The sequence below is a fragment of the Falco rusticolus genome, chromosome Z (genome assembly GCF_015220075.1).
Source record: "Falco rusticolus isolate bFalRus1 chromosome Z, bFalRus1.pri, whole genome shotgun sequence".
Lineage (NCBI taxonomy): Eukaryota > Metazoa > Chordata > Aves > Falconiformes > Falconidae > Falco > Falco rusticolus.
This window is the reverse complement of record NC_051210.1, coordinates 58007241-58028070: the sequence shown is the minus strand read 5'-3', so window position 1 is coordinate 58028070 and position 20830 is coordinate 58007241. Positions and strand designations below refer to the sequence as shown.

The 20830-nt window shown below is 34.7% G+C and overlaps 1 protein-coding gene across 7 annotated transcripts in view; it reads right to left on the bottom strand.

Annotated features, from left to right (window-relative positions):
• Window positions 1-20830, bottom strand: part of POLK (DNA polymerase kappa) — a 31395-nt gene that overhangs the window by 9085 nt on the left and 1480 nt on the right. For 2 of the 7 annotated variants that reach the window (XM_037373329.1, XM_037373330.1), the window contains exons 2-9: window positions 15167-15342; window positions 12590-12709; window positions 7014-7187; window positions 6498-6629; window positions 4683-4836; window positions 3101-3316; window positions 1308-1432; window positions 964-1130 (exon numbers count right to left, since the gene is read on the bottom strand). In XM_037373329.1, coding sequence (XP_037229226.1) covers window positions 964-1130; window positions 1308-1432; window positions 3101-3316; window positions 4683-4836; window positions 6498-6629; window positions 7014-7187; window positions 12590-12709; window positions 15167-15304 — 1226 coding nt within the window. In that variant the 5' untranslated portion in view covers window positions 15305-15342. Of the gene's footprint in view, window positions 1-963; window positions 1131-1307; window positions 1433-3100; window positions 3317-4682; window positions 4837-5381; window positions 5520-6497; window positions 6630-7013; window positions 7188-9136; window positions 9229-12589; window positions 12710-15166; window positions 15343-19814; window positions 20631-20830 lie in introns of those variants that run through there. The other 5 variants (XM_037373331.1, XM_037373332.1, XM_037373333.1 and 2 more) reach the window with 5 other exon arrangements.

Sequence of the window (20830 nt, the reverse complement as noted above, 5' to 3'; positions counted from 1 at the left end):
AGTACATAAGACACTTTGGAACTCCTAATGAAACCAAATCATTATGAAGTTATTTTTAAACAGAATTTCAGCACATAGGGAAGGATAGAAAGATATTTACGGAAGGAATATTTAAAAGAAAATACTCATTCTTAAATTAAGACTCTTGGTTACACAAACAGCAAAATGTCTTCTTTTTCTTTTTTTTTTTTTTAAGAACAGATGTTCCATGTTTGTATCCCGGACAAGCTTCAAAATTACACATACTATGGAAAAGTTGTATTCACCAGTAAGACTGATTTCTCCCCTCCCAAACAGGAGGCTAAAGCACCACTACAGTAGTATGAACCTTAAGGGAACAGACATGAAGAAGGATATAAAAATCTCCAGTTCTATTCCAGCAAATTCACAAATTGATATTACAAATATATACATAAACATGATAGGAAACAGCATGACAGGAAACAGTAGCTTCATTTACTTTAATTAGCAATATGACAATTTACCACCAGAAGATCAGATACCAATGAGATTTTAATTACATGTATAATACTGTAATAATATATAGATAATAATAAAACCCAATGAATGTATACATTTTTAATAGAAGAAACAGGACTGAATACCTCTGCTTAGGACAACTCATTTTCCTTTAGCTATTTTAGTAATCATGAGGTTATCCCAAATGATACTGACTTGATTTATTGATATATACACACAACTTCTCTGACAGATGTATTGAATTTTACGTATCAGATATGGCTATACAAACTTTTGCTTTTTAATGTTTGGCTGTTATGAGTATCTTAGCCATAACTGTAAGAGTAACAGTTATCCGAGATCTTTTAAAATATATTAAACAAGCCAAACTTTCATATTTGTTTCTCAATGCGTCAAGTCTTAAAATGTACAGTATGTAACATACACAAGGAAAAATTCAGAAAAATGCAAACACAGGATAAAAAAACAAAAAGCAAAACATACTTTTCCAAATGTGTTGAACCCAGACCAAGGGAAATATCCAAGAAATTACGCCAAGATGCTTCTGAAAAAAGAAGAGAAAGTAGTGCCCTCTGCTGATAAAGTTCTGAGCAAGTCACAATTCCAAGGGCTTTTAACATCTTCTCTGTTACTTTTCCTATACCTGGTACCTGCAAAAGAGTAAGTATCACTATGTTGGAAACTTTCCATTTGTAGATCCAATACTAAGAACAATTTAAATCAAACACAACTTGCAGATTACCTAGGAAAGTGTATTTCTTCAGCAGAAATTTGCTTTTAGAACATAAGGAACATGACTGCATAGCAAACGTCATGGTATCTCTTACCTTTCTAATAGGCAAATCTTTTAGGAAGTCTAGCACTGCGTGTCTCTTGGGATCAATTCTGTATTGCCCATTAGGTTTATTACGATCACTGCACATTTTTGCTAACATTGTATTCGGTGCTATGCCTTAAAAACAAACAAACAAAACCTGTATTTTCAAAAGATACTAGACAATGTTTAATTTCAACTGCCCTATTTTTAAAAGCACAGGAATAGACTACACATTTGGCAAAGACTAAACATAAGCAGAAGAATGACAATAACTGATGAACAGATTTGTTACAATTCTGCAAAAAAAATTTTGTAACAGACATGTGAGAACATAAATATTTGTCGTAGATGAAACATAACAGATAGAGCGTAGCTACCGTTTTAAGATAGGGTAACACAACATGCACTAATCAGTCATAAGGGGTTAAATACCAAATGTTTAAAAATAACATCAGTTACACCATTGAAGGATTTTACGATGGTGATCATAATAAGAAAGAAGGAAATGCTTACAACTGCAGTTACAATGAACTCCTAATGAAAAAGAGATATTTCTTCCCTGTATTTCAGCAAAAAACCTAAATTTTTACAAAATTTACCACATTGAAGTGTTTTGTGGGCTAACACTGCTATGCAGTTATTTTTAAAAAAATATATATATCACTGACACTAGTAGAGATGAGGAGGGATTGCTCTTTTCTATCAGAGTAACTATTTTTGCAAATGAACTCTGGATTAGTTTAGCAAGAAAAATAGAATTACTCTGCACTACAGCTCTAGTATTCTAAATTTTGATTTGCTCACTGATGTAAGGTATTATTCAAGATGGTAGAAATAATTGTATTTATTATTGATTATCAGTATTGTTTCAGTTAGCCATCTAATAGTTTTTAATTACTGGGCTTAAAACACCTGATGTACTTATAAAAGCTATGTCTGTTTTCTGAACGCTAACAACCTTAGGAAGACAATACTTCAGTAGAAAAAAATTATTATTTTGCTACCACTCACAACATGTGGGAGGGGAGGTCTCATCCTGCTACCTCCTACTAACTGCTTTACTTTCAACACTTCCCTGGCCTTCCACATCTGCTTCATAAAGCTCAGCACTCGCTGACCTCGTTCACAGTTTGGATGGCATCCAATTTAAGTGACTAGGGACATACACTTTTTTTAGTGACCTAATCCAGATTATCACCAAAACATTCGATTTACAGGTAGGTTGCCCAAGGTCAAAAGACATAAAAACTGAACAGTAAATATTAAAAAGCTAGTGAACAATTTATTAACCTCAATATGTATTTACTACTCTGAGAACTAACTTTTTAATGAATTTTGATATTGCCTTAAGCAAGGAACAGCATGGAGAACTTTACAAATACTTAACAATAAGATCTGTTTTTCAAACTAACAGAAATTTAGCAACCAGACAGATTTCACTGTGACACTGGCTTATGAAAATAATTACATGAAGCACTAAAACAACCATCAGCACTAAGATTAGCTTCTGAGCGCTCCCAGCAGTTCTACCACACTACTTGTATTTCAAGAAGAAAGAAGCCAAAAGGTGGTAGAACTGCTTCTATGATTTAAAAAACAAAACAAAACAAAAGTAAAAAGGAGTGGCTTTGACAGCTATTAGATCTCTTGAAAGTCACAGTCTGCAGATTTGGAAGACAGTTTATTTCTTTGCAGCAGAAGAATGCAGGGGCAATGCTAATTTCTTAATTAATGACCTCTGAGATTACAGTAGAAGACACTGTGGAAATACAAAGCGTTATTACTATTCGTGTGTCTGAATACCTGCACTAGCAGTCAGTTGAGTTTTCTGCTCAATCCTAAAGCGAATTTCCTTCACCGCTTCCTCTGCATTAGTTCCAAAGACAACTGAATTTTGCACCAACTCATCTTTTTTTTCAGCGTGGTCATTCATGAGAGGTGCGTTATCTTCAAACAGTACTGGTGAAGCGGAGTATCCATCTTCATTAAATTTTGCAGACATGTTTATATCAGCTTTATCTATGTTAGATAGAAATAGAAATAGATAATCCATCCATATATAAAACATAGTTTACTGATTTCCTTCTGCAGTGGCTGAAAATAGTTCACTAACAATTTTATTTTTTCTGTTTGCGAAAAAAATAATTATTTAGCTGAACTAACTGCATAGGTTTTTTTGTTAGAAGAAAAGAGAGTCTTAATGCTTTGTTCTTAATACGATTGGAGTTGGCTGAGATTGGAATAATTGGCTAGGAGACTGGAAATAACGAGGTTTAATGACCTGTTGCTGTAGCAGCAGAAAACCACCAAAATTCTGGCATTATTTTTGTTTCATATTGGAGAGAAGGCCAGATACCCCCATTTTTTGTGGAAATGAAAATCTTTTGCAGAAGTTTTTTCAATATCTCTGAAGAACATTAGGGTTCTGAGATATCTGGTTCTAGAACCACCAGCCTGGTGAGCTTCTTGTTTTCAACTGCTGTCATGGGAGAACAAGAAATGTCAGCAGCCCTTTGACTCTACAAACTTTACTGTTATAGTTCCACATTCTGAGTGCTTGTTTGTGTTTCACGGGAACAAAGATGTTAGAGAAGTATGAAAAGGCACATGACTATGCTAGACATCAGTGATACTTATTTTGTAAAGGCTATGACAGTTCGCTTCTTTGTATTCCATTAAAGCTTTTCAGTAGTAATGTATCGTTGATTATCCTCTTAATGGCTATTTAGATAATTTTTGAATACTGGTAAGAAATGTTCCGGTTTGTGCGATAATCAACCATTTATATGACTCCTCCTTTTTTATGGTTCCCAATTGGATATACAGTTGTGGATGTGGTTCCAACTCCACCTTCTAGAGCCAAGTGAAATCCAGTCATATTTCAAGCATTACTGTAACCCTGGTAGTGCTCATTACTTTGTCTTGCAAAATCATCATGTAACTAGAGCTTATGCTCACTGTCTTTACAGACTATTTCTCATGTTTCTGATGTACAGGACTTACTACAGTATCATTGGAAATATCTTTGCAAAATACAAAGAACTTCTAGAACAGAAAGTTTATTTATTCTACACTTCCTTAAGCCATAAGATTATTACTATGTATTTGCAAAATTATCATGTTGAATTGTAAAGAAAAAATACACACCTAAAACACACCACATGGTTTAATAAACCTAGTATCACTTTTCACACATTTTACTCAAAAAAAAATCCTCCAAGCCCAAATCATTAGCAGCATACCTTTTCTGCACTGGTGTGTAGCAGAGAAAGTTAGCCTGTAAACTAACAAATTGGAGATAAAAGAATATACGGGAGGACAAACTACACAAAGACTTAAGTCCCCTCAGTGTCAGGTGACCACATAAAGACAGTAATTTGCTTACCTTTTTCTGCAGTGCCTTCTGTATTAAAAAAGAATCTTCTCTTCTCTTCAGGCCAGTTCAGCCTTTCCTCCAAGTGCTCTGCTATGTTCAGGTAGGCTTCATCTAGACCCACAGGCATAAAATTGGGATCATATTCAGCCAGTATTTCTCTAACCTTGATAAACAAACAGTGAAAGTTTAAAGCCTTGTTGCTTTAAAAGCAGATCATGACGCACAATTGTGAGGTGAGCAAACATACTCTGAAACTTCAAGATGACCAATCAGTATTAAAGATACTTATAAAACAAATTATCTATTGATATTGGAAAACTATAGTACTGCCTTCACAAGTAGCAAGATAGTAAGTAGAGAATTAAACCAATTTTGAGCCGTGTATCTTACCGTAGAGGACATTAATATCAGTGTATAAGGACTTCACAGACACTAGGGTCACAGACACTGCAGCAACCACCTGAATAAAACTTCAGGGACCTGGGAACTCAACAAAGCACAGAGCTTTCTGTGCGCTGTGTGTCAGATATTACATATGCAAAGTTAAAAAAAAAACACAACTAAGTTTTAAATTACATTTAAACTGAAGTTACAGCCAATTGCACTGGTTAATGTCACAGGCAAAACCTGTTAGAAAAATCTTTCGTGATAAGTGCATCTTCCCAAAAGGCAATATAGTAAATGAAATTGTCAAAATAAAATCTCTACCTTTTGTCCTCTTTTTTCCCCCTCTCTCTTTATTTTTAAACAAGGAGGAAAATTTGACTGTGTCATGTTTTCTCCACCAGTTTGGTCAGATTCTTAGATATCACAACATTTGTTCACATGCAGTTCATCCTTCTGAAACTGATTAAAGACAGGATTCACTGCTCAACTTTTAATGACAAAATGAAATAAATTTAAGTATTTTCAATCCAAATTCCAATAGAAAAACGTAACTAAAAACGCAAATCAACTTGAACCTTCAGTACTTTACCCCGTTAAACAAAAAATGAAATACTTATCATGAAATCCAAGATCCTTAACAAGTTCAAAGTCATTCTGAAATACTCGTATTTATATATGCTTTTTCACAACAGAAGTGAGAAAAATCAACATCAAAATTAGTAATTAGGTTGCTTTATTTATGTAAAGAGATTGAGGCTTCATAAAAATAAATGAATGAATGAATAAATTTGGGCATAATTCTATTGAAGTCAGGAGACTTGTGCCACACACTAGTTTGATTTAAGACCTACAAAAGACCTTTTTTTTTTAATTTATTTTTTAAACAGGATTTTGGATAGTGTATTTCCCCTGACTTTCTTGAAAGCAAAACGTGATTTCTTTCTCCCTAATTTTTTGATCTTCGTTTGAAGTCCCTTCTTTTAAAACAAATGAATCTGCATTCAGAGCTCACTAATGCCCTTTGCTTCTCTCTCCAGTAATTGGCATTCAAAATGATGACTATATATTACATGAAATTATTATCTTCAAGTTTCCTATGTACTCGCAGCATCCTAGTAATTAGATTATGTTCCATGGTTTTCGAGTTTTAAGAATAATAAGGCTCAAGGGTTATCACTAGCTCACTACACAGTTTTGAAAATGTCTATCAGCATCACTACTGACTTCATTGAAGTGGCAAGATGGGTGAATGCAATACATTTTCATCTCCTTGCCCAAAAGCACCCATGTTTTGTTTAATTTATGTTCAAATTCATGTTCAACTCACTGAAGAGTCTAATATTTAAACTACCATTTTTCGTATTATCTAGAACTGATGTATTGATAGTCATTGACCAAGTTCACTGACTTTCGGTTAGAAAGCACTTTCAGACTTACCTCTTTACTCACTTTGCTGTATTTTTTGAAGTTTAATGGTACTATAGTTAGATGTGGACATAGCTTTTTAGCAATAAATCCAGGCATGGCTGCACGTACACCAAATCTCCTAGCGTGGTAATTTGAGGTGGACTTAGGAAAGATTAAATAAGTTTAATATTCATTAATCAAGTTTTTTTGAAGTTCAGTGTTAAATAATAAAGTTCTAATCATGTATCTTCACACAGAAATGACTGACAAGGTTGACAATTTATATGCATACCTCCCCCACCCCCCCTTTCAATCTATTTACATCCTTCAAACTTTCATCGGTACTCTTTCTACAGAAAAATAAATTACATCTTACAGAATCTAGTCTTAGACAGATTTTTCCTCTATTATTTTTGTTATTTTTTTCTACACTTATAAAAATTCTCTACAGAACAGTGTTGTTACATTATGCTAATTTTGTATGATTTTATTAGGCTTCAGATGCATGTAATTGATTTCTGTATTAGCTTTGACATTCAGCCTTACCAACATACTCATTGATCCCACTGCTATAGGCTTTTCCTTCAGCTCTGGATTGTCTCTTATTTCCACAGCTGCATAGAAGGCATCCATGTCAATGTGTACAATCGTACTGCTCAGGTTACGGCTCTGTTCTAGTTCCATCACAAGTTTGTCCACCTGAACAGAATAAACCAGTAACTGAAAAACTATTAACCTGGCAGCAGTGCCACAGTACATATGACCCTAAAAATTCAGATGCACCTGGAAACAAATAAAAAAACCTCCAAACCAAAACTAAACCCCATCAAACAAGCACCACCAAAAAACTCACCTAAATTTCTGATGAAACTTGCTCTCAGAGACAAGACCCCTTCAGCAAAAGGTACATGAAAACCTCAACCAAAAACCCAATGAAAAAAACCCCAACCCAACAAACAACAAAACTCCATCTATGCTGGGAAGGGGGGGTGGGGGGAAGATACATCACCTCATTCAGACAGAAACTTTGTAAGACCATTGAATATGCAGCTTTAGCTACTGTGATGCATTTTTTCCAGCTTTTTTCTTTAAAAAAGACTTAAACCCTGCTATTGGAGAATTTCCAACACTCTTAAACAAAACCATCACACTTCAGAAAGTTGCCCTAGACAACTGAGAACCAACAGCTCACAGGGCAGATCCGTTTGTCTCGTCCTGTCTGAGATCAGGCCTCAAACAAACAGGCTCATTTACTCCTAAGCAAGCTGTTAATCCCTTCGTAAAGTTCCTTAACATTTGTTATAGGAATCCATACCACATAAGGCTGGATTGCTAGCAAAACTGCAAGGTGACTTTTACAGAAAAGCACACAGAAAGTGCATTTCACTCCAAGAGTTAAAGTAGCATCCTCTACTAGTAGACGGGTAGCAGCACCCCCTGCTTCACCAGCTCCACGGTATCTCGAGGCAGAGGCCAAGCACACAGACCTCTCTATTAAATACTTTAATTGTGCTTAATTTGCTTGCATTCTTTTACCAAAAGACTTGCAGATCATGTGCTTGTTTCTGAAATGTCTTTCAACTATAAACGAACTGTGTCACCAGAAGCATCAGTGCATCATTTGACAGGCAATTTTTAAGGTCTAATTTAAGATGACTATGTTGGCACTATCACACATCATTCTAAAAGTGAGAGGAGAAAAAAAAGAATAAAAAAAAAGGAAGTGCTGTAAAACTGTGATTATCTAACCACACTAATGACTATACTGAGTTCTGTTTACACAACACAAGAAAAACCCCCAACAAATAGGCATAACAGAGCTCAAGATATGCAAGTAGCAAAAACGAAATGCTTGCAAGCACAAGGACACACAAACACATTAATGACATCAAGGTTCCATTACAGAATTATCTCTGGATTGATTGCAATGGCTTTATGGTCCTGAGATGAAGGCAGTTTCTCTCTTTTTTCCCCTCAACAGAGCTGCTTAATAAAAACCACAAGTCTTATCCAAAACCCCATTTTTGGAGCTGAAAACACTTGAACCAAGGCAAGTGACTATGAATATTCTAACTAAATTGCTGAGTAATGATTTACAAAGTCTCTTCTCTGTTTTGTTCCAAGTTGATCTGAGGGATAAAAGGGCCCTCAAACTAGGTTATTCCATACAGAAGAGCACAGTATGCTCCGAGGTTGAGAAAACTAGTTTAGATAAATTAAAAGCACAAGGGGAAAGCCATTCAAACAACAACCACAAATAAAAGTGGGGAATTTACATTATTTTCATTATGCTACTAATTCAGCAGGGTTTCAAGTCACACTATAATCATAAAAAGCATCCTTACTTTAAATGATACTTTACAGATAATTTTCAGGTTACTCTCAAATTCAAATTGCTTAATTAATTAACACTGTCAATTGCTCCTCCAGTTACATAACTCCTGTATTGCAATTTATCACATTTATAACAAGCTTCTCTTTGCTTTTTCTCCCCAAATGCGTATGTTAGCTGATCATTAAGTATTATGTTAGAAAAGCATCTAAAGAATGAAGTAAAATTACATTAATCAGAAATACAAAAAGATAACTCTTCAGCAAAAGCAACAGATAAAAGTAATATGCCAAAACAAAACACATCCAGATGTACTCAGAGAATCCTGGGCACCTACATGTGTTTCCTTAGTAACACATGGAAAGTTATGGAATAGTTCCTTAGAGGCAAGCCAGGGTGACATGTTTTAAAAAGCTGCTTTCAATTTTCCTTTGAAGATAAAAAGAGATACTAAGTTTATCTCTAAAAGTTTTAAAAAAAACACCCTAAAAAGTACAAATTGTAATCAGAAGTTTAATTTTGCTTATCATGACTTTCAAACAATGTAAAGGGTAAAACTTTTTTCTTTCTTATTCCACGATGCAAAATTCAAATTTTCTACCTTAAATTGCTTTGCCAAAGTAAGACAGATAAGATTATTCAAAATCTTTTATATTTGTAAAAGCATCTGACAAGATGAAGAGATAACAAACAGTGATACTATTTTAACACAATAGTAACTATTTACAGAATAAAAGCCTGGGATAAAACCCACATCAATAAAAATAGCAAACATCAGTACAGCAGCTTGCAAATCTGGTAGCAGCTGGATAATTTTAAAGTATTATTAACTACTGATCATTTTCAGGTAATTCCACTCTAGGTTGTTAGTATAGTCTAACTCTGTTACACAAAAGTTTTCAAAAATTAAGTATTACAGGATACTGTACAGTATATAAATTCCCTTAAATGACAACAATGACATTCATTAGGAAAAAGTTAAAACTATCTTGCACATTTAGAAGTATTTTTTAAATATAACAAAACCCCCAAGCAAACAACCAAAGAAATATTTGTACACAGAAATAGCAGTTTTAAGAAAATTTACAAGTACCTTTTAATCTCCCATATTTGCAAAATCCATACTGCTAAATGCGTTTCTGCAAAAAAAGCCCTCTAAGGAAAACTGCAAAAATATGACAAAAACCCTCACTAATTCCTTGGCATACACACACTCTAGCAGTGAGAAAGACAGCATTACATTGCAGATTCTGCATTTTATTTATATTACTGTTTCCACCATGAAACCAGGGTTTTGTCCATGAAATCCAGTAAGTGGGGACCTTTTTGTTTGTTTTTACATTGCAGCACTTACATCAACTGCCAGCTTAGGAAGCCGTATCTGAGCTTCTAACCATCCTACAAACAAAAATTGATCTGCAGATGAGAACTTGCAGCATTCACAGAAGTAGATAAATGGCTATCTTTGTAATTCTGGAGTACCTCCCACTTATAAATTTCAGAACAAATTCTCTCATACTGTATCAGAAGGTAGTACTAAAAAGTTAAAGAACTTCATAGACCACAATGATAAAGGAAGAAAGAAGATAATGAGAGCTGACCATATCCATATCCAAAGACCTAGAGGAACTTATTAAACAACACACTGCACATACTAAGAACACTGAACAGGACAAACAAGACTTCCAAAGCAGATAATGGTCTGGGAAGAGTAGCTGGCAAGTAAGTGACAGGAAAAGGGGGAGACATTTAGAATATCAGACACAGGCAGAAAAAGACTGGCTGGGCCAGGAGATGTGGGACTTCAACGGGGACTCTGAGGGCACAGACAAGGACTGCTTTGGAAAGAAGGCTGATGGTGATCCGGGGATGCGGGACAAGAAAAGGAAAATTCAGGATAGAATCAGTCATAAGAACGGAGAGGACAGAGTAAAAGAGTCAAAACTTGTGATGAAGAAATGAGGGCAACAACAACCATGAACCAGAGCTTATCTGCATACAAAGGGTAGAACCAAAATCCAAGATTCTGAGAAGTTTTTATAGCAGCAAAGACCTAAAATAAGCTAGCAAAAAAGTGTGCATGTTATCTCCCTCTAATGACAGTTCTCACGCAGTGTCAGCTGACTTAACAGCTACTCCATTGGAAATAGTAACAACTGCTACTTAAGTTTCTTTTTTCTTCTATAGAGAGCAATTTTCACGCAAAGAAAAGATCAAAGAATCAAGTTCAGAAAAAGACAGCATGAGGGTAGTCAAAGCAATTAAAATTACTATTTCATGATATGCACTATATGTTCTTTAATTACATAACCATACACTAATTTTATAGGATCTATAAAAGGATTATAGGATATAATTATAGGAAATAATCATATATATATATATATATATATATAGGATTATAGGATGTAATTCACTCATGTCATTCATAACAAGACTGTTCTCTGTAAAATGTAAAGTTCCGTGGTGAAGAAATAATAGAAATGGAAGTATTTTTTAATAATTAAATTACATAAAAGCTACCCTTTAGAAAACTAAAAAAACCCAAAACCAGACAAGCAGAGATATAACTAAATCATGTTAACAACTAACTAAAAGCAGTTGAGGCACACAGGTTTATAACAAACTTTTCAGAGGTACTCGGTAATTGCAAGCTTTTCTGGGCACAAATTTGAGACACTGGCATATAATTTACCGAAGTGATTTGCAAATCTGCAGTGAACAAAAAGAGGTTGCACACCAAAGCTCAGGATCTATAGCCCTCACAATAGCATTGAAAATTAATGGATGTGTTTGTTTATCTTCATGTGCTTCAGCTCCCAATCTACAAAACAAAAATATCACTTTGCTGAAGTATTGCAAGAATAATTTAAAGAATTCACACCAAGTGGTATACGACCTAGAAAAGGCTATGAGGAAGTCTGTAATTCTGCATTCAAAGCTGGATTAGACCTCTGTACAACAAATAAAGCTTGGGGCCACCCACTGAACAATGAGGACAACAGTAAGTACTGAATAATTGCCCATTCAGTGAACACTGTCTGCACTGTGCGCTGAATGAAGCAGGAAATCTATTAGGGAAAAAGAGCAATCGGTCATGTAATTAAAAGACTGAAACACAGTACAAAAGAAAAAGAAAAGTAATTAAGCTCCCACAAGCAACTTTAATTCTGTTGCATTTAATGTTTACTGTGCAGCCTCGGTGCCGTTCTTTTAGCCACCTTTCATACGCAATAATACTTTGGATACTATTATTTAGCGTTTGAGAAGACAAATTGCCTCTTCATCTTTCTTGTTCAGGACACTTGTACTTCTTGTGACTGCTTGCCATGATGATTTTTTTCATTAAATATCATAAATAAGGAATAATTTATATCCAGAAGAGTTGACAACTGTGATCCCTCTCATCCCACTGCAGGCCATTGAACACAAATATACATATATCAGAAAAACATTAACTCAAGACTGATATGAAACTTGTAAATAAGGTATTTAACAAAATTTTTACATAGACCATAATGATATCCCTTTAAACTGATCAGACTTAAAAGAACAAGAATTATTTTGCTTCATTTTGCTCACTTGGAGAGCATTTCGGACTCATTTTACATTCTATTCTTCTATGAAGTTTTTATTAAGAACACATCATCAAAACATGGTGCACTTTTACTGGCATGACTCACATCAAAATTATAGTTAACACTGTGCCTATCACCAGAATTTAATGCAATAAACCACAACACACCAATACCATTCAACATTTACTCCAGAAGTCTTCAAAGATTAGTACCTGCCACTGTGCTTTCAAGAGCTGTTGTGCTGTAATTTTCTCTTTTAGCTGCATCATTTTTTCAATTCGTTGGTTAACTTGTTGATCTTTTTTAAGTTCATTTTCATAAAATCTGGAACCCTGGAAGAAAATTGCAAAACCATTAAAGTTTCTATTTGTCTTCTCCTATAAACTCTGACATTTGTTCTTTAAATACATAAAACTTAAAAACACAGTAACAGCTTCTAAGGCATACTTTGGATTTTCACAGAAGTAACACACAAAAAAGACCAGTGGTTCTTTACATCTCACTCCTCAAGTGACACAAATATATTTCTCCTTCTCGGATCCCCTATACTCAGATGAGTATAAGGGACTATTTGAGAACTTGCTATGTTTAGTCATTCTAACACTTGACAAGCAAAATTCCAAAACAGCAGATAAAAGTCGAACTGTTCTTTGCAATACCTCCAAGATATGAAGTACAAAACTCTAAAAAAAACCAACGGATTTAAGCATTTTACCAGACTCCCACATAGCTGAATCTACATGGAAATAAACAATGACATTGTAAAAGTCAGATCCACTTACAATGTTGAGTATTTCATTGGCCATTTAATCTTGAAAAACATAGCAGAATTAGAAGCTATGTGTAAGAGGATAATGAAATGCAAAAGGGTGTAAAAAAGACCTCTCGTTCTAAAGTATGTAATTGCTCCTTCAAGAAAAGGAGTGAATAAAAGGAGATGTAATGAAAACATGTAATGAAAAAAAGACAACTGTGAGAGAACATATAATGTGACTTCCCTTCCTGACTCATAAGAAAGAAAAAATGGCAAATACGATGAAAATGAAAAGAGGGAAATTCAAAACCAGGTACTAAAATATTTTTCTTGCAACATTTGCTTAGCTTACAAGAGAAATAACATTTGCAGGAAGCAGTAATGTATTTTATTGAACCACCTGATAAAATTTGCAAAAGTGGAAAAGATTTTAGGTCAAAACCTCTGCCTATCGAACTGACACTGATCTCAAGAATTCAGTCATAGTAAAATAAAAATCAGGCATTTGTATAAAAAGCTAAAATACCCACTCTTATAATAACAATCAATAGGATGAATGGCAAGACTTTAATATGTCATGTCTCATTGCTTAAAAGAAATCTCTAATCTGAAGAAATTAGGGTGTGTTTTCTTTTAATATTAGGCATGCATTTAATCTTTCTCCTCTCTGCAATCAAACAGGACTTGTTGAGACTCACTGAAAAAAGTACCAAACTGTTAGTGTGGAAAACAACTCAATACTCAACATTGTTATTAAGCTGTGAGATTTTTTACTTCTCTTGCAGTACTTCAGAGTTGAAACACTATACAATCTTGTTGTAATACAATTGTGGGTAGTGTTTGTAGGTATATTTTGAAGACTAAAGAAAAAGCTAAGAAAAAGAATCAATGCTTCTCTTCAGATTTCTTGAGCTATAGCTGGTATTTATGTTCTCTTTGCTTTTTTTGACAGAAGTATGTTCTAATACACAGATGCCAGTATATCAATTTTGAAGTCTGTTTTACAGTTCATTCTATTCCATACCAGGGAGTGAATTAGTAACTGATCTGAAAAATAATTTATCCAAGTATCATTATTAGAGATATGTCTGACAAAGCACTAAGTTTTCAAGAGTGAACAGAATAAGCAGATGAAACACCTAGTTAGTAAAGGGCCTGGTAACATATAAAGTATCATCAAAGTAAAATGCAAGCAGAAAACATTTGCAAAATAAGCTGTATGCAGTTTTCTACTCTCCCACCGCCTCTCAGGCAGTTTACTACAGAGCAACAGTAGTCAACACAGAATTCATGAGCAAGATACCAAGCACATAACCTAGGGCCACAGCAACACCAAATGAAATACATATTTATGCAAGAAAAAGTAAGAAAACTGAGAGCTGCTCAAATGAAGTGTTATCCCCATATTCTATGTGAATTCTATCCCCAAGTTCCATGTGAAGACTCTCCAATAACAAGAGAACTAATATTTCAATGCTTTGTAGGTTTGTCTGGTCCTCTATGGATCTTTGGTACAAAGCGGCACACTACGGGCCACCTCTCTTCAATACTGAGAAGACAGTCCAGAAGACAGGCAGTAAGCCAAAGAAATTCCACTGAAAGTACTAGAAAAACCTGAATACATCAAAATCATCAGTTACAGGAAGGTGAGCAACTGGGGTAGATCTGCTTGGCTGATTAATGATGGGGCAGGCAAAAGGAATGAAAAGGGGGAAAACAACAGGGCAAAACAATAGGCCTAAGGAAGCTGAAACCTTCACAATTACTTCTGGACAGTGCCGTGTCGTATTTACGTACTGCTTCGGGCAAAAAGGGAGCACCTCAGGATTCCTCCATGTCCCTGTGGATGAATCCAACAGTACCCTAAGGTACCCTAAACTACAGTCCTCCCCTTCCTCACCACCCATGCATTTCTTTTTAGAAGAAAGATGCCCTACACTTACATACATGAGGGACAAAATTTGGGAAAGGAAAAAGAGGGCCTTATGATACTGGACAACAGATAAAGCACCAGAAAAAGAGTAATCAAACCAACCTTGGTAGTTTCCATGATGATTTTATTAATTTTGTCTTTATCCAAACCTTGCATTCCAGCTTTGTTATCATTGAGGCCCATTCTAAGTAGAACTCCATCACTGCAAGAGCTGTTACCAACTTTCTTCATGTCATCCATAGTACTTGAAAACAAGTACCCCTATTAAAACTTAATATCTGGAAAAAAAAAGAATTAAAATCATATATTTGTTTCTAAATGCCAGCTGAACAATACAAACCAACATTTATGGAATTAATTTGCTGTGTTTATTGAGTAAGTATTTCATACTACTCAGAAAACAATACACATATGACAAATATGAAGACTTGTATTCCTGTGAAGTGGCTGATGTGCCACACTCACCACACAAAGCCATCTATAACTCTACCAGTGTTTGGAGACAGCAAGACTTTACTATTCAATTAACTTAAAAACATACACTTTTGAAAGCTCCCTTACAGAAATACTTGAGCACCACCAACTACAGGTAAAGGCTAGTACTGTACACATGCACATGAGATTTAGGCCTGTACATTACCCTGTGTCATGAAACAATACTGCCTTAAAAACAAAATACTGCTCACTAGATTATTAAATTTAAAAAAAAAATTTTTTTACATTGCAGAATACCATTCATTCACTCCTCGTTCCTGCTGGAGACAAGCCATAGAATCACTCTCAGTAATTTCTAGCTCAGATTCATAACTTTGTTTGTGTTAATCTCATAGTTGTAGAAAACAGATGGCTTCTATTAAAACTTTTGAACAAAACCCTACTGTTTAATTCAGGGTAAAATTCAAGCATTCTTTTTTCCATTAATTTGTGGAGCCATGGTATGCAACTACTGGAACTTACACCAAGCCTTTACTACTCAATTACTTCCCTAAGTGATTTCTTACACATGCATTACTTCTCACATGTGAACTTCTAATATCTTCCCTTGTGGCTTACAGAATTAAATACCTGAATCCTTCAACAGCTTTAATGATGTGGTAAATTGTCTAGTTATGAATTGATCTTAAAAACTAAGAAATCAAATTTTACCCTCTGTGCCTTATTTTTGCAAGATTAAAACAAGCCGAATCCAAGCGTGATACTGGCATAAATTACTTAACATGTATTGTTACTGGAAAAGCATACAGAATGATTTCTTTCTACCCCAAGTTGCTGACTCATAAACCCTTCAGCTTACTTACATGAGGGAAGCAGATTTACTCCTAAACTCCCCCTTCAAGCTTCTCCGTGTAATGGCAGCCTTCTGCTTGGAGAAGCCACACCCTTTCGGCACGTACACTGCTCTATTAACAACCACAAATTGACACAAATTAGGTTTGTTACGTTTTTCCTTTAAATGCGGCTTCCACTCTGGGACTTCAGTTGCCTCATTAGTAACCAAACTGAAGAAGGTCATTATGTATCTTTGCATTTTGAGATTTATTTTTTGCTATCAAAGAACGACACGGGTGACTTTTTAAAATTAATGGTGTCAGTGTTCATATCTTCCTGACAACCTTCTCCTGAAACATGCTAGCCAACTGAGTTCAAGATATTAAAAAAAAGTCATCTTTTAAAAAAAGTTCTGACAAAAATATCCCAATTTTAATTACATTCTATTATTCACGTACTATTCACATTCAGATTATTATTCATTATGTCTTCTGAAGATAAAAGATCAGCTTAGTAATGTTGCATTTATTTCCAGCTTGTTGTATTTCAAAGAACAGAAGGTGATGTAGAGATCAGAACTCTTCTCAACGCTTTAGTAGCACCTGAGCTACTATAAATTCAACTAGGAATGCGAGTGGCTTCATAGCTCTTACATGTATCTATCAAATAAAAGACCACAATTACATTTTCATAAATTTTTAACTTACAGTAGGACAATCTCTTACAGTTCATACACATTTACCAGAACAGGTTTGCTAGGCTTCCATCAAAGGAAAAAACACTGCATCCCACACAACGTTCCAAGTTTCATCTCAAGCTCATAAGCACGCCCATATCAATTAGCTCCACAATAATTCCATTGTTACTGGCAATCTCTGGTAAGCAAAAGGCACAATTTCAAATAAATACGTTCCCCAAAGTAAATGCCCCTCCACTATCACGCCTGGTTCTTTTATCACTGTTTCCTTTCAGGAAGTTGCAATGAACAAAAGATTGCTTCCACTTCCCATTCCAGTCTTTGCAACATTTTTTAGCTGTTCCTTATTCCTGAAAGTGTATACATATAGAAAGTAAAGCATATAAAAATCTTTCCGTCTTGTCATTCAGATCACTCTTAAAGGCTCAGCTTATAGTGGAGGCTTTAAACACTAATTCATGTCAGTCAGAAGCCTTCTCTATCACAACTGTTATATATCCAGGAAGAAAAAAATTACCATGATACCAGTGATGGAAAAACTAGTTGTATTTAAAATGTTCCATAAATTGTGGTGTCCTGATGTGTTTTATCTTTTCAGCTTATTGTATGGAACAAAATGTATTGCTAGTAGCAGATGATAAATGTATAAATATCAAATAATACCTTAGTTGGAATTAAGAAGAAATATTTGAGGACATGACATTAAATATTCACCAAAGCTTAAAGGTGTACAGAAGGGAATAACATGAATAACAACTGATACAGTTTTCAACCACTTAACATGAACAGAACATGAAGATTATCTTGGCTTCAGATTAGCAGGCCTGAAAAAATTATGTAAAATATTTAGCATATTAAAACAAATCACAAAAGCTACAATAAGACAATAATTAGAGCCCTGTCAGACAAAACCAGCAGATCTGCCATGGACAAAATGAAAATGGAAATACTTAAAGGAAACACAGAAGCACAGTTTGAAACACTATGCAAAATGTGAACAAAATGATAATGAAAGGAGTAACTGTTTTAGTGAAAAAGTGACCTAGATAAAACATTAAGCTTGTGGTGTCATAATGTTACAAAACTTTTACTAAAACAACTTGGAAAAAGTGGGTAAATGTTTAGAGTCTAATGAAACAGTAACTTAGAACAGTACAGGCAAAGAGGAACATATTTTTGGCATGCTGTCACCTCAAGAAGCTGCTGCAACACTGGAGCGTTTTTCTCTAACAGAACACATTAAACCAAGGCTGGAGGCTGTTTCCTCTAACAAACCATTAATCTCTCTCAGCATCAGACCATAAGCAGGGTGTGAAACCAGAAAAGTCCGTGGAAGGCAGTCTACAAGTACTACTATCCTATATTCCCATGATTTGGGAATAGGGGGGAAGGGAGAAGAGAGCCATCTCGAAGTGGAGAAAGTAACTTACCAAATTGCAACAGGAAGGAATTTTCTAAAAGCTAAAGAAAGTTCAGCAGTGGAGTGCCACAGTGTAATGCAGAACAAAAAGCGGAGAAAAACCACAGAACAGCATTACTGTGGTAGTAAGCTTTGTTAGTAACCGGGGAGGCTTGTAAGTGGAAAAAGACCACTAAAAAAACCCCAGTCAGCTCGTCTAGGAGAAGGCACAGAAACTCAATTAAACCAGTCAGTATATGAAAGTATCAAAAGACTGAAATAGCAATAAAATCTGAGTAACAACTTGATTTTGAGTGCCTCTATCTTTATTCAGATTCAGAATATTCTTGGACAGTTGATTGAACTAGTCTGAAAGAAATGGCTTGGTTTTGATCCTGTGCCACTCCTCCAGCCTATCTTCAGTAAAAATACTCCAATTCAGCAACAGAAACCCGGTATGTTGTTGTGCAAACATTAAATGCCTTTAAATTACTATTTTCAAGTAATGAGAATACGTAAGAAACATAAATATTTCTAAGAAGTGGACACTTTTATAGCAGGTGTAGTAAGCACTTGAAAAGTATGTGATTTGCCTTTATCAATAGCATCAAACAAATGGGTTGCGAAGAAATACGAGACTTGGAAAGTGACACCAGCATGGAAAAACTTGAAAAAATAGTTACATACTGAATTATGGTTTGATGCATGTAAAGTCTGTACCATCCTCATAAGGAAAATGATATTCTGACATTGTTGCTATCACAGATGCTCATGCCAATAGTGAGATGCAAATAAGTCACTAAGATACACAACTGCCTACTTCCCCCAGAGTTCAAAAGCTAAACATGGGAATCAAGACAGGTACTACAGATGTAAAGGACCATCATTTACATCACAATTGCCCTGAGTAAGTCTCCATAGCATGCAAAAAACCACCGATGTCGAAAATATCATTAATTAATTCTAAGTATTAATAAATTATTAAACATTAATATAAATTATTAAAGACTCCTTTCTATACGATTTCTAACTATATTTTAGGATGGCTAAAACAAGGTTCTAAATTAAATAGTTCCTTGAATTTCTGACACCTCATTACTGTAGTAGAGCCCAAATAAACCTCCTGTTTCCCTTGATTAAATGTTTTAGGGATGCCTTTATTTAAATCTTCTACTTACTTTAGCAAGAACAAAACAGAATTACAGCAGCTACCTTCACATACTAATACAAACCGGATGACGGAATAAGCTTCAGGAATCCAGCTACATAGGCTGCATCAGAAGAAAGTCATTATTCCTTAATTTCATAACAAAAAAAAAAAAGTTGATAGGAGTTCTGTAAAAGCACTGAAAGCACATGAAACAATTAACAAAGTTAGGAGTTACCTCATCCAGTTTTGACCACAAAGGATCACTTCTTAGGCTTTTGGCTAACATCAAGTGTGGTATAGTATGGATCACTCTATGTTCAAAAGATAAATGCCTCTGAAGTTAGTACTATAGAAAAACATCAGAGAAGGAAAATACAAAAAAATTTCCTTTCAAATATCAATATATATATACATGAGATCCGTGATTTTTTATTTTCCTTATGAAAACTTTACAAATGACCCACTATCAAATACTACTGAAGTCTGGAGCACTCAGGTCAAGTGTAGGATGGAAAAATTTCTTCCATAAAACAATTATCAAAATAATCACATACACGTAGAAGATGGTTGTTAATAATACTAAATTTCTAGAACACTTGATAAGCAATCATAAGATCCTCAAAAGCCAAATATGAAATATCCAGCTTTAACACACCTTCAATAAAAGGGTAATTCAGTAGTTTAAGACTCTAAAAGAGGCAATTTCAGTCACTTCAAAAAAGACACTTGTCATAAAACTTTGCTGGGCCACCACCTCACCATAATACACATTTAAGCCAACCAAAAACCCCATAAGCCAAGACAAGCAATGTGAATGAAAATAAGCAAGCTGGATGTGTGTTTCCCTAGTGAGAATGCTACAAAACAAAGTCATTAACAACCATTCTTCAGGTCACTTTCTTTTGTATTGAATTGGAATTAAGCTTTGTGTTGTAAGCAGCTTCCTCTATCAAAACCAATAAACTAATGAGCAGTTACTGTTCTAGATCTTAGACAGGACAACTCATATTCACCTATTTGTAAAAATGTTCAGTTTATATAAATGTAAAATATAAAATATACCCCAAAGATTATACGTATATACATACTGTTATTATGTTATATACATACTGTATCAAAGCATAAAACACCAAGTCCTTTAAAAAAAAAACCACAAGAAAACACCAAAACAAACCAACAAACAAAAAACCCTCTAATGTAAAAAGTTTTGACAAGAGATGAGGAAGGCTGTTAAACTTCACTGTAAGTGAA